This window comes from Anolis sagrei, chromosome 7 (genome assembly GCF_037176765.1).
Source record: "Anolis sagrei isolate rAnoSag1 chromosome 7, rAnoSag1.mat, whole genome shotgun sequence".
Taxonomy (NCBI): domain Eukaryota; kingdom Metazoa; phylum Chordata; class Lepidosauria; order Squamata; family Dactyloidae; genus Anolis; species Anolis sagrei.
In genome coordinates, this window is record NC_090027.1 from 594,459 (window position 1) to 609,429 (window position 14,971).

General features: G+C 45.3%; 1 protein-coding gene across 1 annotated transcript in view; it reads left to right on the forward strand.

Moving 5' to 3' along the window:
- Positions 1-14,971, forward strand: part of BIN3 (bridging integrator 3) — a 135,136-nt gene that overhangs the window by 46,608 nt on the left and 73,557 nt on the right. Inside the window, exons 4-6 of the mRNA XM_067470617.1 lie at positions 2,706-2,767; positions 8,991-9,127; positions 12,560-12,600. Coding sequence (XP_067326718.1) covers positions 2,706-2,767; positions 8,991-9,127; positions 12,560-12,600 — 240 coding nt within the window. The remainder of the gene's footprint in view (positions 1-2,705; positions 2,768-8,990; positions 9,128-12,559; positions 12,601-14,971) is intronic.

The following is a 14,971-nucleotide window of genomic DNA, read 5'->3' on the forward strand; positions in this document are numbered from 1 at the left end:
ACTTTTGAACACAACTTTAAAAATTCACCAAAAATTTATGGGCAAGTCAAACGTCATGAAATTTGGTGGGCTAACAGTGGTAAATGTGTTCTACCACTATCGCAAGTTTCATCAGGATAACTCAAACAATGTGGCAGAGAGGAGACCCTGAAGTGTCCCCACGGCCGGTGATGTTTTCCCTATTGTGCATTCGCGAGTGCCATTAACAACGTACTTACGAAGATTCATAAGTTTCATTAAAGTTCCAAAAATTTGGAAAGAGCTTTAGAAAAGAAGTCCCAGCGCCCCTTACTTTTGAACATTTTTTAATGGATCGCACATGCTACTAGGCACACACAAGCAACCAACTCCTGGCGGCAACTGGCAGCCACCTCACATAGGAATGCTGCTCCCTGGTTATGCGCATAGATGATCCATGTGCCGACATAATGCCTATACAAGATGCTTGCCTTCCGTGTGGGAGTTTTGTAACCGGACGCGACCCAAACAGTGTTGTAACTAAATATCTGGATGGCCTCTGGACTTCAGGTTGGCCTGCTCCTCCTTCGTGAGTCACTTTAGCCTGGCTAATCTTTCTGGCAGAATTGTGTTTTGGGCCTGGATCTCATCCAGCCCTTGTTTGGCAGCAGCGACTTTTGCAAAGCCAGGCTGTAAAGCAGTGGTTCTCCACCTTCCTCATGCCGCGACCCCTTAGTACAGTTCCTCATGTTGTGGTGACCTCCAACCATCACATTATTTTTGTTGCTACTCCATAACTGGGATTTTGGTACTGTCATGAATCATGATGTAAATATTAGGCTTGGGCAATCCATGGTTCTAAATGGTTCTAAAGTACTTACAAAACTAAAGTTCTGGTGGTGAAAATTTCAGAACTCTAACAAAACTCTCAAAATGTCATAATAAATGGCAGTTCCTAATTGGATCTCTCATTAAAATCGCCAATAATGAAATAATAATTAAATTTTGAGAGTTTTGTTAGAGTTCTGAAATTTTCACCACCAGAACTTTAGTTTTGTAAGTACTTTAGAACCATTTAGAACCATGGATTGCCCAAGCCTAGTAAATATCTGATAGGCAGGATGTATTTTCATTCCCTGGACCACATTGGGCACAAATACCTGATACGCCCACATCTGAATGCTGGTGGGATTGGGGGGGGGGGGTAGATTTTTGTCATTTGGGAGTTAAGGTTGCTGGGATTTATAGTTCACCTACAATCAAAGAGCATTCTGAACCCCCATGATCAACAGAAAATACTGGAAGGGTTTGGTGGGCATTGACCTTGAGTCTTGGAGTTGTAGTTCACCTCCATCCAGAGAGCACGGTGGACTCAAACAATTTTTTTTTGTCATGTCAGGAGAGACTTGAGAATCTGCAAGTCACTTCTGGTGTGAGAGAATTGGCCATCTGCAAGGATGTTGCCCAGGGGACATTGCCCAGATGATTTGATGCTTTTATCATCCTTGTGGGAGGCTTCTCTCATGTCCCCGCGTGAGGAGCTGGAGCTGATAGAGGGAGCTCATCCACCTCTCCCCGGATTCGAACCTGCGACCTGTCGGTCTTCAGTCCTGCCGGCACAGGGCGGGGGGGGGGGGGTTGAACCCACCGCGCCACCGGGGGCTCAGACTCAAACAATGATGGATCTGGACCAAACTTGGCAAGAATACTCAATATGCCCAAATGTGAACACTGGTGGAGTTTGAGGAAAATAGACCTTGACATTTGGGAGTTGCAGTTGCTGGGATTTATAATTCACCTACAATCAAGGAACGTTCTGAACCCCACCAATGATAGAATTGGGCCAAGCTTCCCACACAGAATCCCCATGACCAATGGAAAATACTAGGTTTGGATGGTCTTTGGCGACCCCTCTGGCACCCCCTCGTGACCCCTCCAGGGGTCCCGACCCCCAGGTTGAGAAATGCTGCTGTATTGTCGAAGGCTTTCATGGCCAGAATCAATAGGTTCTTGTGAGTTTTCCAAGCTGTATGGCCATATTCCAGAAGCATTCCCTCCTGACATTTCGCCTGCAGCTATGGCAGGCATCCTCACAACCTCCGGGGCGAAGGACGACAATGACGCCACTCCTCCCTCTTCAGCGGAGGCCTCCCGGAGATGAGCCCCAGGCCGAAGAGGAAGAGGAAGAGGAGGAAGAAGAGGAGGAGACAAGCCTGGAGAGAAGCCACAGGGTAAGGCCCAGCGAGTGGCTCTTCCTCCCCTCCTCCTCCTCCTCTTCCTCGTCCCTACATTGCGGTTTTTCACTTATCGCGGGGGTTCCATTCGGAACCCCCGCGATAAGTGAAAAACCGCAATGTAGGGACGAGGAAGAGGAGGAGGAGGAGGGGAGGAGGAGCCACTCGCTGGGCCTTACCCACTATATTCTTCCTCTCCCCTCCTCCTCCTCCTCTTCCTGGTGTGGGAGAGCTCTCCTGACATGCATCCTGTGTGACATATGATGGACACATCCATAAGAAGAAGCCACGAAAGAGAAATTGCCTGCCTGGTTGCGTTGTAGTTAAGTCTTACTTTGCCCCATTTGCCGGCAAGCCTGACTCTCCCTTTATATTTCCATTTGTGGGGCATCTCCCCTCTTGTTTTTTCCTTTTGTTTTTTAGAGCAGATTGCCTAAAGTTAGAAGATTCTTACTATAAATGCTTTTTAATTTTTAGAAAAAATCAAAATCATACTGAATTTCCTTTTTTTAGGCTGGAGGAGCAGACCAAGAAGCTCCAGAAAGACATGAAGAAAAGCACAGACGCAGACCTCGGTGGGTCATGTGGACGCCCTGAGTAGTAATGCATTCCCAAAGGATGGTTTGGCTTTGGTGTGTGTGTGTGTTACCTTGTGTGTTGGATGTTGCCGCATAGTCCCTTTCCTCTCTCTTGTGTTTCCTCAGGAATCAGAATTTATTTATTTATGCATTTATTCATTTATTTATTTACTACTAGCCATCCCCTGCCATGCATTGCTGTGGCCCAGTCTGTGTATATGTGTTTTGAGTGTGTATATGTGTGTATATATCTGTGTATGTATGTGTGTTTGCATATATATATGTGTGTGTGTATGTATTTGTGTGTTTATATGTTTATATGTTTACATGCATATTGTGTATATGTGTGTATATATCTGTGTATGTATGTGTGTTTGCATATATATATATGTGTGTGTATGTATTTGTGTATTTGTGTGTTTATATGTTTACATGCATATTGTGTATATGTGTGTATTTATCTGTGTATGTATGTGTGTTTGCATATATATATATGTGTGTGTGTATGTATTTGTGTATTTGTGTGTTTATATGTTTACATGCATATTGTGTATATGTGCGTATATATGTGTGTGTATATATTTGTGTATTTGTGTGTTTATATGTGTACATGTTGTAATATGTTTTTTGGACTTTGAAGTCCCTTCCGCTCTGTTTTTCGGTGTTTTTCTGAGTGATGGTCACTCCCTGGCCTGAGAGGTGTCTTGTGTCCAAATTTGGTGCCAATTTGTCCAGTGGTTTTTGAGTTCTGTTGCTCCCACAAACGAACATGACATTTTCATTTATATAGATGGAAAGGTGGCCGTGCACCCAAACATTCCTGCTTTGGATCTTAAGTAACAATTCCGTTAAAAAAAATAGTACTCTTTCCTTGGCTGTTATTGACATTTCCTGGGTCGATTTTTCCTTTGCAGAAAGTTCCTTTCTCTTCGCTTTCAGTGGGCGGTTGTATATGGATGGCCACAAGCTCCGAAGTGTCCGTGGGAGGCTTTTCCACCCCTTCAGCCTTATGGCGTCTCCACAAATTAGCTCAGCCTCTGTCCAGATAACAGGAGGTGATGGTTGCATTTAGAGGCCTGTCACCCTGAATTAGGGCGCGAGTGGGGCCTTTTCTTGGGTGGCTTGTCCCTCAAACTGGTGAATGGACACCGGGACATATCCAAGCCTGACTGAATGGGGTTAGGAAGAATCAGTGACATGTCCGGGGGGATGTTCAGACCCATTCCCTTCCCAAGACAGAGAGCCGAGGATGTCACCAGAGTGAACGGCTAACACGTTGTTCTCAGGCCAAGCCAAAGTCTGGCCTGAGACTTTTGCTCTGTTCCCATCCCACCAACTCCTGCGTCCCGATCTTGAAAAGTTGATTCTCAAGCCTCGCTGGGTCCTGCCCCCACCTTGCTGATTCTCCTTCCCGTTTTTATTCTGGAGGGGGACCTTATCCTGTCTTCATCCTTGTACTTCCCCCACTTCAGAGATAGGAAGCTATAGCCTTCTGAACATCGTTGCACTATAGAGTTTTTCCAGAGGGTTTAAAAGAGGCGGTGGTCTCTCTCTCCCCTGCTGAAGAAACCAGGCTTAGATCCCTCGGTTCCCTCCAGTTACCGCCCAGAATCTCTCGTTCCTGGGCAAGGGGATGGAGAGGGCAGCAGCGGAGCAGTTGCAGCCATTCCTAGACGACACAGCCGGATGAGATCCTTCCCAGTCCGACTTCCATGCGGGACACGGGACAGAGACTGTGCTGGTCTCCATCACGCTGCTTGTGTCATTGGTTCTCACAGCAACATTGGACACAGTCCACCACCATCTTTTGACCCACCGCCTTGCTGCTGTTGGAGTCAGGGGGAGAGCTTTGAACTGGCTCCCCTCCTTCCTTCACAACCGTGGAGAGCGAGTGGAGAGGGGAGGCCTGGTCTCCGAGAGGTCCCCCCCCCCTCTCTCTCTTGTGGGGTTCCTCCTCAGGGGGCCATCCTCTCCCCTCTCTTGTTTAGCATCTCTTTGCGACCACTTGCTCAGCTGGTTCGAGGTTTTGGGCTTCAGTGTGACCAGTACGCGGATGACACTCAGCTGGTGCTGAAGATGGAAGGCCGACCGGACTCTGGACCCGATTCCTTCCATCAGTGCCTCGAGGACGTGACTGGATGGCTGCGTGCCAGCAGGGTGAGGGTGAATCCAGCAAAGACGGAGATCTTACGGCTGGGTCAACTGGGCAGTGGGGATGTCCAGCTGCCTACCCTGGATGGCGAGGCACTACTCCCGTCATCATTGGTCAAGAGTCTGGGAGTCCTTTTGGACCCTCTGCGGACGATGGAGGCCCAGGTCTCCCACTGCCGTGAGCAGAACCGCCTTCTTTCACCCCCTCCCTGTCCAGGGCTACGGTGATCCAGGCCACGGTCATCTCAAGACTGGACTACTGTCACGCCCTCTCCATTGGCCTTCCTCTATTGGTGATCCGGAAGCTCAAGCTGGTACAAAACGCAGCTGCTCGGCTTCTTGCGGGAATTCCGATGAGATGCCACATCACCCCAATCTTACCAATTGAGCACTGGATCACTTTCAAAGGGATGGGACTCACCTTGAAGGCCTTGCATGGTCTGGGGCCAATGTACCTGAGGGACCGCCTCACCCCCTCCCAACCCCAGAGATCCCTCCGTTCCGAGGACCAAGATCTCTTGGAAATTCCCAGTGTCAAGACCTTGCGCCTCACAGCAACCAGGTGCAGAGCCTTCACAGCAGTGGCACCATCACTCTGGAACACTCTGCCACCTGAAGTCCGTGCCTTGCGGGACTTGTCAGCTTTCCGCAGGGCATGGAAGACATACCTGTTTCAACAGGCTTTTAATGTTTGATATTGCCGTTTTTAAATTGTTTTAAATTGCTTTTAAATTGTGTTCGATTTTAGCCATTCTTGTAAGCCGCTCCGAGCCCCAGGGGAGTGGCCGCATAGAAGTTTGAACAATAAATAAATAAATAGATTCCATCATCCATCATTATTTCCTTTGCCGGCTGAAGCTTATGGACGTTGAGCCCCACCACATCCGGGGAAACCAGAATTTCCCCTCTTAACATATACTAGACTTTCCAAATATTCAACATGCATGCATACTCGAGTATAAGCCCGCCCGAATATAAGCCGAGGCACCTGATTTTACCACAAAAATCTGGGAAAACATATTGACTTGAGTCTAAGCCGAGGGTGGGAAATTTCAAAATAAAAATAGATACCAATAAATTTATTTTAATTGAGGCCTCAGTAGGTTAAATGTTTTTGAATATTTTCATAAAACTGTAACTTATGACTCTCCAACTCTGATTCAATCATTATTCTATCCTTCTTTAATGTAAATGTGCTTACGTATCCTTCCAATAATAATAAATAGAGTAAAATAATAAATGTAATAATAATAATAAAGTAAATTTTTATTTTATTTTCATGTCAGGAGCGACTTGAGAAGCTGCAAGTCACTTCTGGAGTGAGAGAATTGGCTGTCTGCAAAGACATTGCCCAGGGGACGTTGCCCAGATGTTTTATAATAATAATGTAATAATAATAATGAATAGAGTAAAATAATATATGTAATAATAATCATAAATAAAGTAAAATAACCTAAATGTAATAGTAGCAATAATAATAGAGTAAAATAATAAATGTAAATAAAATAGTAATAACAGAGTAAAATAATGTGAATGTAATAATAATAATGAATAGAGTAAATTAATAAATGTAATAATAATACTAAACAGAGTAAAATACTGTAAATGTAGTAATAACAACAATAATAATAGAGAAAAAGAATAAATGTAATAATCATCATAAATAAAGAGAAATAACCTAAATGTAATAGTAGCAATAATAATAGAGTAAAATAATAAATGTAAATAAAATAGTAATAATAGAGTAAATTAATGTCAATGTAATAATAATAATAATAATGAATAGAGTAAAATAATAAATGTAATAATAACAACAATAATAATAGAGAAAAAGAATAAATGTAATAATAATCATAATGAATAGAGTAAAATAATAAATATAACAAAAATAAAATAATAAATGTAATAAAAATAAAGTAAAATAATAAATAACCGTGACTCAAGTATAAGCTGGGGGGGGGGGGGGGCTTTTGCGCCCCTAAAAAAGGGCTGAAAAACTCCTTGGCTTATACTATGTTTTCTTGGACATAAACCCTACCGTGTTGGAAGGGCCTTGTTCCAAGGTAGGTGGGATAATCTTTGTAACCCCTGGAAAGGTGCAAAGTCTTCCTAGGCTGCGATCTGTTTTGTTTTGGAAGAGATGCAGCAGGAGGAAGCAGGGCTTCGGCACTTGGAGAGAAAGGCTCGGCTTCCAAAGAGAACCTTACTCGCGCAGCATTATAAATAGTATGGACTTGGATATATAAAAGCTATTATGCCTGCATTTACCCAAATTCATTAATAGCTCTTCTTCTTCCGAGCCATTAGTGCAGCTGAATTCCTGGAAAGCTTCCCATTAGCATTTCAGGCCCGGTGGAGTGTTTGCTCTTTGTGCTTCTGCTTGTTCTCCAGACAGGAGTTCCTGAAAAGTTGGTTTAAAAAGCCCTTGACCCACTATTGGAGTGTGATTGATGGCACAGGCCTTGGAACAGAGAGTCCTGAGCTCAGCCTGCAGCTTTCCAAGTGGTTGAGAGCAAGATCTACATACTAACAGGATACCATTCGGGATTCTTGCGAGGATATACGAATGCAGCACTTTGGAGACTGGCATCGCCATCTGAAAAGAACAGGGAAGCACCACGCTGTGTAAGCACCGGGATTGTGGTGCAGCTGGCTGACTGTCAGCTGCATTAAGATCACTCTGATCAAAAGGTCATGAGTTCGAAGTCAGCCCAGGTTGGAGTGGGCTTTCAACCAATTTTGTAGCCTGTTGTCGACCTTTGCAACCCGAAAGACCGTTGCATCTGTCAAGTAGGAAAATTAGGTACCACCTTAAAGTGTGGGGAGGCTAAATTAACTAATTTACGAGGCCATAAAAAAAGACTCCAGCAAAAGCATGCGGGGAATGCGGAAGTACTTGCCCTGCTCTCTGTCCCACCTGCATCACAGGCGTGCTTGGCGGGGACGAGAGACATGGCCTTCTCAGTGGTGGCCCCTCGGTTGTGGAACGCCCTGCCTACAGATATCAGGTCGGCCCCCTCCCTGCTGGCGTTTCAGAGGAAAGTGAAGACCTGGTTGTTCGAACAAGCATTTGATTAAACAGTGTAATTGAACATAGGAATACGGAATAATGGATGATGAGACTGGATTCTGATTTTACTGTTGAGGCGCTAATGTCAAGTAGGAAAATTAGGTACCACCTTAAAGTGTGGGGAGGCTAAATTAACTAATTTACGAGGCCATAAAAAAGACTCCAGCAAAGCACTCCAGCAAAAAGCATGCGGAGAATGCGGAAGTGCTTCATCAGTGTCGCAGATGGACGATGAAAGTGTCAGAATTATTGAAGGTATGCGTGTATGTTTTTCAATGTGATTAATATGTATTCAAGATGGATTCAGTTATGTTCAGTTGTATGCTGGAATTGTTGTAAGAGACAGAGAGGCAGAGAAGAAAAGACTTTGACAGAAGTTAGATAACGAATGTCTCTGTCTGGGAAGAATTAGGGAGTTGCCGGCTTACAGTCAAAGGGAAACTGATAAGCAGATGTTCTGAAAACTGTTTTGTGCTGTGCTTTGTAGTTCATGATGTAGCCCGCTGAGAAGTAGACGTGTATTGAGATGTACTAAGTAAACTTGAAGTTATTTCTGAAACTGGAAGACTGCAGTGTCCTGTTTTTGTGAGTGCGTGATGTAGTAACCTCAATTCCTCTGCACGTAGACCCCAGGGTCTCACTCTGACAACAAGGTTATGGGCCCAGCACGCTTCCGCTGTGGCCAGAAAAAGTTACATAGCCTCTGTGTATGTCTGTATATGTTGTATGTTTGCCATATATGTGTACACTGTAATCCGCCTTGAGTCCCCTGCGGGGTGAGGAGAAGGACGGAATAGAAATACTGTCAATAAACAAATAAATAAGCGTGGTGGCTTGGAGGCTGAACCATGGATCTGGACGTCCCCGCTTTGAACCTGTTCTGTATTGGAAAGTATTCTAGTGCCCCCCCCCCCCACCCACCCCACACACACATGTTTATATGAGGAATGATACAGTCTTGGCCATTGACACCCCCCCCCCCCGTTTTGTCCTCGGCAGCCATGTCCAAGTCCTCTGTGAAAATCTCCTCCGACCTCCTGTCCAACCCGCTCTGCGAGCAAGACCCTCAGTTCCTTGAGATGGTGATGGCCCTGGACACCGCGTTGAAGAGAATGGATTCTTTCAACCAAGAAAAGGTAAACGCAAGCGCCTGTGTGTGCGTAGAGGAAGGGGAGACGCCGCTCTTTATTTACTCTCCTCATTTTAGAGGTTTATTTTTAAACTGGTAGCCAGGTTTTGTTCGTTTTCACGGTTTCCTCCTTTCTTTTGAAATGCTCCACATGCTTACGGATTTCAGTGGCTTCTCTGTGTCGTCTGACATGATAAATAAAGAGCGACACTAAAAAAAAACCCACGGGAATTTCAGACAAGAAACAATCAGGGCCAGCTAACCCTTCCAAACAAAGGATTTCCCCAGGCAGCAATCAGCCAGGCTCTGAAGCTGCAAGGCCATTCAATGCTACCATCATGATGGCATCTCCTTCCATAAACCTTCACGATCTCTTCTATCCTCTGGGGAGGCCCTCCTTTCACTCCCACCTTCACCACAAGTACGACTTGTGGGGACGAGGGACAGAGCCTTTTCCGCTGTGGCCCCTCGGCTTTGGAACTTGCTGCCTAGTTAGATTAGGCAAGCCCCTACCCTGGCAACTTTTAAAGAAAGACCTTAAAACTTGACTCTTCTGATGTGCCTTGGGCATGAGTGAGCATACATTCTAGATTTTGCCTGTCCCGACTACAGTTCCGTCCTCATGATGCACTTTTTCCAGCCCTTAATGAAGGTCTAACCCCATTGTTCGTTCCTTTTTGAGCTCCCCCCTCAGAAACACATTCTCCCACCACTTATCTCACCCAGGGTTTTATCAATTTGATCCTAGTGCATCTGGCCCGCCCATTGTGTTCTATGTCTCTATCATGTTATTTTGAATCTATTTTATTATTTTGTTATGGGCCATCATCCAGTCCAACCCCAATTCTGCCAAGAAGCAGGAATATTGCATTCAAATCACCCCTGACAGATGGCCATCCAGCCTCTGTTTCAAATCTTCCAAAGAAGGAGCCTCCACCACACTCCCTCCGGGGCAGAGAGTTCCACTGCTGAACAGCTCTCATAGTCAGGAAGCTCTTCCTCGTGTTCAGATGGAATCTCCTCTCTTGTAGTTTGAGGCCATTCTTCCCTTGCGTCCTAGTCTCCAAGGAAGCAGAAAACAAGCTTGCTCCCTCCTCCTCCCTGTGGCTTCCTCTCACATATTTAGACATGGCTCCTATCATGTCTCCTCTCATCCTTCTCTTCTTCAGGCAAAACATGCCCAGCTCCTTAAGCTGCTCCTCATAGGGCTTGTTCTCCAGACCCTTGATCATGTTAGTCGCCCTCCTCTGGACACATTCCAGCTTGTCAATGTCTCTCTTGAATTGTGGTGCCCAGAATTGGACACAATATTCCAGGTAAAGTGGTCTAACCTGATTTTGCCTGTCCCGACTATAGTTCCGTCCTCATGATGCACTTTTTCCAGCCCTTAATGAAGGTCTAACCCCATTGTTTGTTCCTTTTGAGCTCCTCCCTCAGAAACACATTCTCCCACCTCTTATCTCACCCAGGGTTTTATCAATTTTATCCTAGTGCATCTGGCCCGCCCATTGTGTTCTATGTCTCTATCATGTTATTTTGATTTTTTTTATTTTATTTTGTTATTTCATGTATTTATTTTGATGGTATTTTTGCCTCTTTGTATTTTATTTTGCTGGACTGCAATTTTGGGCTTGGACTCATGTTAGAGTGGTCCAGCGTGTCTGTGTTCTCAAGATACGTAGGGACCCCCAAACGCAGCAGCAGCAGCATTGCCCAGACACGCATCAAGGAACATGAAAGGCACTGCAGACTACGTCAACCAGAGAAGTCAGCCAGAGCAGAGCACCTGATGAGCCAACCTGGACACAGCATATCATTTGAGAAGATAGAAATGCTGGACCACTCTCACAACCACCATGTCAGGCTACACAGAGAAGCCATTGAAATACACAAGCATGTGGACAATGTCAACAGAAAGGAGGAAACCATGAAAATGAACATAATCTGGCGACCAGTATTTAAAAAAACTCTAAAATTGCAACAGCACAACAACAGAGAGGAAACATTCAGGGACATCTAATTACCTCTCAACAAAAGTTTGCCCCAGGCACAGTCAGTCCATTGTATGCTAATCAAGGTGGTCAGATGAAACATTCACACCTAGCTCCAGCAGACAAGAGTCCTTTGTCCCACCCTGGTCATTCCACAGATATATAAACCCTTTTTCCTAGTTCGAACAGACCTCACAACCTCTCAGGATGCTTGCCAGAGATGCAGGCGAAACGTCAGGAGAGAATGCCTCTAGACCATGGCCATATTGCCCAAAAAAAACCTACAACAATCCAGTAATTCCGGCCATGAAAGCCTTCGACAATACATTGTGATGTTATTTTGTTGTTTATATTTGATGTTGCTGTAATGTATCGCTGGGCTTGGCCTCGTGTAAGCCGCTCTGAGTCCCCTTTGGGGAGATGGTGGCCGGGTATAAATAAAGTTTATTATTGTTGTTGTTGTTGTTGCTGCTGCTGTTGTTGAGGTGGCAAAAATATTTAGTTGCAGGCTGCCCTTGCTATTCAAATAGCCTACGAACCCACACGGTTTCTTCGTTCATCTGGAGAGGCCCTACTCACAATCCTGCCTCCATCGCAAGTGCGATTGCTGGGGACGAGGGAGAGGGCCTTCTCGGTGGTGGCCCCTCAACTCTGGAACTCGCTCCCCAAGGACATCTGGCATGCCCCAACTCTGGCAGTCTTTAGGAGGAGCCAGGAAACGTTGCTGTTCCAGTGTGCCAAGTGCGATTGGTTGGGACGAGGGAGAGGGCCTTCTCGGTGGTGGCCCCTCAACTCTGGAACTCGCTCCCCCCAAGGACATTAGGCATGCCCCAACTCTGGCAGTCTTTAAGAGGAGGCTGAAAACGTGGCTGTTCCAGTGTGCCAAGTGCGATTGGTGGGGACGAGGGAGAGGGCCTTCTCGGTGGTGGCCCCTCAACTCTGGAACTCGCTCCCCAAGGACATTAGGCATGCCCCAACTCTGGCAGTCTTTAAGAGGAGGCTGAAAACGTGGCTGTTCCAGTGTGCCTTCCCAGAATAAGGAAACCCTAAGCAACATGTTCCCAATTGCGCTTTTCTAGTGATCTAGGACTGTCTGCTTGCCCCATTTCTCTCCAAATACCCATCCTAGTTATGTGTCACCTTGTCATGCCCAGCATTTTAAAAAAATTAATTATTACAATTGGCCCTGCCATAGGTTTTTAATACGTCGTGGTGTTATTACTGTTTATTGCTTTGCTTATGAGTTTATTTATTGTCTGTATTGTTGTTGTTGTTGTTTTACTCATGTATTTGGGCTCGGCCTCTTGGAAGCCGCACCGAGCCCTTTGGGAGATGTTAGCGGGGTATAAATAAAGGATTATTATTATTATTATTATTATTGTTATTATTATTCCTCATCAGTCCTGAGAAACTATTTTCTTTTCCTTTTTTTTTTTTTTTTTGGCCAGGTGAACCAAATCCAAAAGACAGTCATAGAGCCTTTGAAAAAGTAAGTAGAAAAGTACATTTCCGTGCGATGCGTTGCAGGCATTTCCACCATCTGTCTGGAGAGATGCCTGGTTGTCACTCGGGGGCGAGGAGTACGTGTCCTCCCCACGGCACTTTTGGGTGAAGAAGCCCATGGAAAGCATTTGCAAACCCTAACTTGCATTTTTTTAAAAAAATCTGAATGTTTAGGTATTATTATAATGGAGGGTAGGTAAGACACTCCAACACTATGTAAATAGTAAATGTAAATGGTTATGATTCTACTATGAGACGGAGCGGATTGTTTAGTGTAATTATTAATGTGGTGTTAGTGATATGTTGATATTTTGCTATGGCTTTATTGTAAATTGTCTTTTTATATGTTGTACACCGCCGTGAGTCGCCCTAGGGCTGAGAACGGCGGTCAACAAATGCAACAAATAAATAAATAAATAAATAAATAAATATATTAAGAATCCCAAAAGCAACATTGGTGTCAGTATATAAAAATGTATGATTGCTCTGGCCCCCGTGATAACTTGCAAGTTTCAGGATGGGAATGTGGACAGATTTCCTAGATGTGCCGACGTTACATCCGCTGCAGAGTTCTGCTTCTGTTGTTGCAAAAACCGGGTGATCTCAGGTTTCGGCAGTGACCAGGGGAGCATTTGCACAATTAAAGCTTGTGCGCCAGCTGCACCCGTACCTTGGGAAGTCTGACTTGGCCATGGTAGTCCATGCTCTGGTTACATCCCGTATAGACTACTGCAACACTCTCTACGTGGGGTTACCTTTGAAGACTATCCGGAAGCTTCAAATGGCCCAACGAACGGAAGCCAGATTGCTAACAGGAGCAGTGCTCAGGGAGCGTACAACTCTTCTGTTACACCAGCTCCACTGGCTCCAGGGCACAATTCAAAGTGCTGGCCTTAGCCTATAAAGCCCTAAACAGTTCTGACCCAACTTACATGTCCAAGCGCATCTCCCCTTATGAACCATCTAAGACCTGAAGATCATCTGGGGAGGCCCTGCTCTTGGCCCCGCCTTCGTCACAGGTACATTTGGCGAGGATGAGAGACAGGGCCTTCTCAGTGGTGGCCCCTCGGCTATGGAACGCCCTCCCAAGGGAAATCAGATCTGCTCCCTCCCTCTTAACGTTTCGGAAGCAAGTTAAAACGTGGCTGTTTGAGCAAGCGTTCACAAACACAGAGTATTGGATATAGGTAACTGATATAGGAAATCTGACGATTTGACGATGGAACTTGTTGGGGTTCAGCCTGATCTGTGTGAACATGATTCTCTGATAGTATTTCCAACTGAGCAAGCCACTGAACATGTAGTTTTCCCTGACAATGTGGAAACTGGTGTTGATGCTGAGTTAGCGGCGGGGAAAACGAAACAACAGCCGGATGAAAATGTTTTGGAATCCAGCCGTGATAGCTCTCCACCTGGGTTTTTTAATGAGGACCGAAGGGAACAGATAACGAGAGACAGGAGTGATTCACAGTTTCTACGAAGGTCAAATAGATTGCAGGAGAGACAGGCTCAGGCTTCAAAGTCAAGGGGCGTTTCAAGGAATAGTTTCTTTGGTTTAATGGGCCGCCTGCCGGGTGCCTCCTTAGATCAAGCAACGTTTGGGACTGTGGCTGTGCCTTGGCAGAATTCCTGTGTTCCATGGCCGGTAACCCCAGAGGTTTCTAGTTTTCAAGTACATGGTTAGCGAGAGGCTAACAGGTTCCTGGTTCTTGTATTGTGGTTTTTGGACTTTTGCTCAAGTTCAGAGATTTTCCTGACTGCTGTGTTTCTATGGTGGCGTTGTGACTTGGCATTTGCCTTTCTTTTGTAACCAATTTTTCATCAATAAACAAGGATTGTTTTTCCTACAGTCCAGCGTGGTGGATTTAATCTTATGGTCTCGTTTCTTGGTCTGGGATGCAACAGAACTGGACAATAAGGAGACGCTAATTATGTTGTTTTTATTGCTTGTTGTGCTTTATGTTGTTTAATGTCTCAATTGTACTATGATATTGTGTATACTGTTTTGTTGGAAACCGCCTTGAGTCGCCGGTAGGCTGAGAAAGGCGGTATACAAATACAATAATAAATAAATAAATAAATTGTCGAAGGCTTTCATGGCTGGAATCACTAGGTTCTTGTGGGTTTTTTCGGGCTATAGAGCCATGGTCTAGAGGCATTTCTCCTGACGTTTCGCCTGCATCTATGGCAAGCATCCTCAGAGGTTGTGAGGTCTGTTGGAAGTAGGAAAAATGGGTTTATATATCTGTGGAATGGCTGGGGTGGGGCAAGGAGCTCTTCCCTGCTGGAGCTAGGTGGGAATGTTTAGCTGATCACCTTCATTAGCATTTGAAGGCCTGCCTGAGCCTGGGAAAATC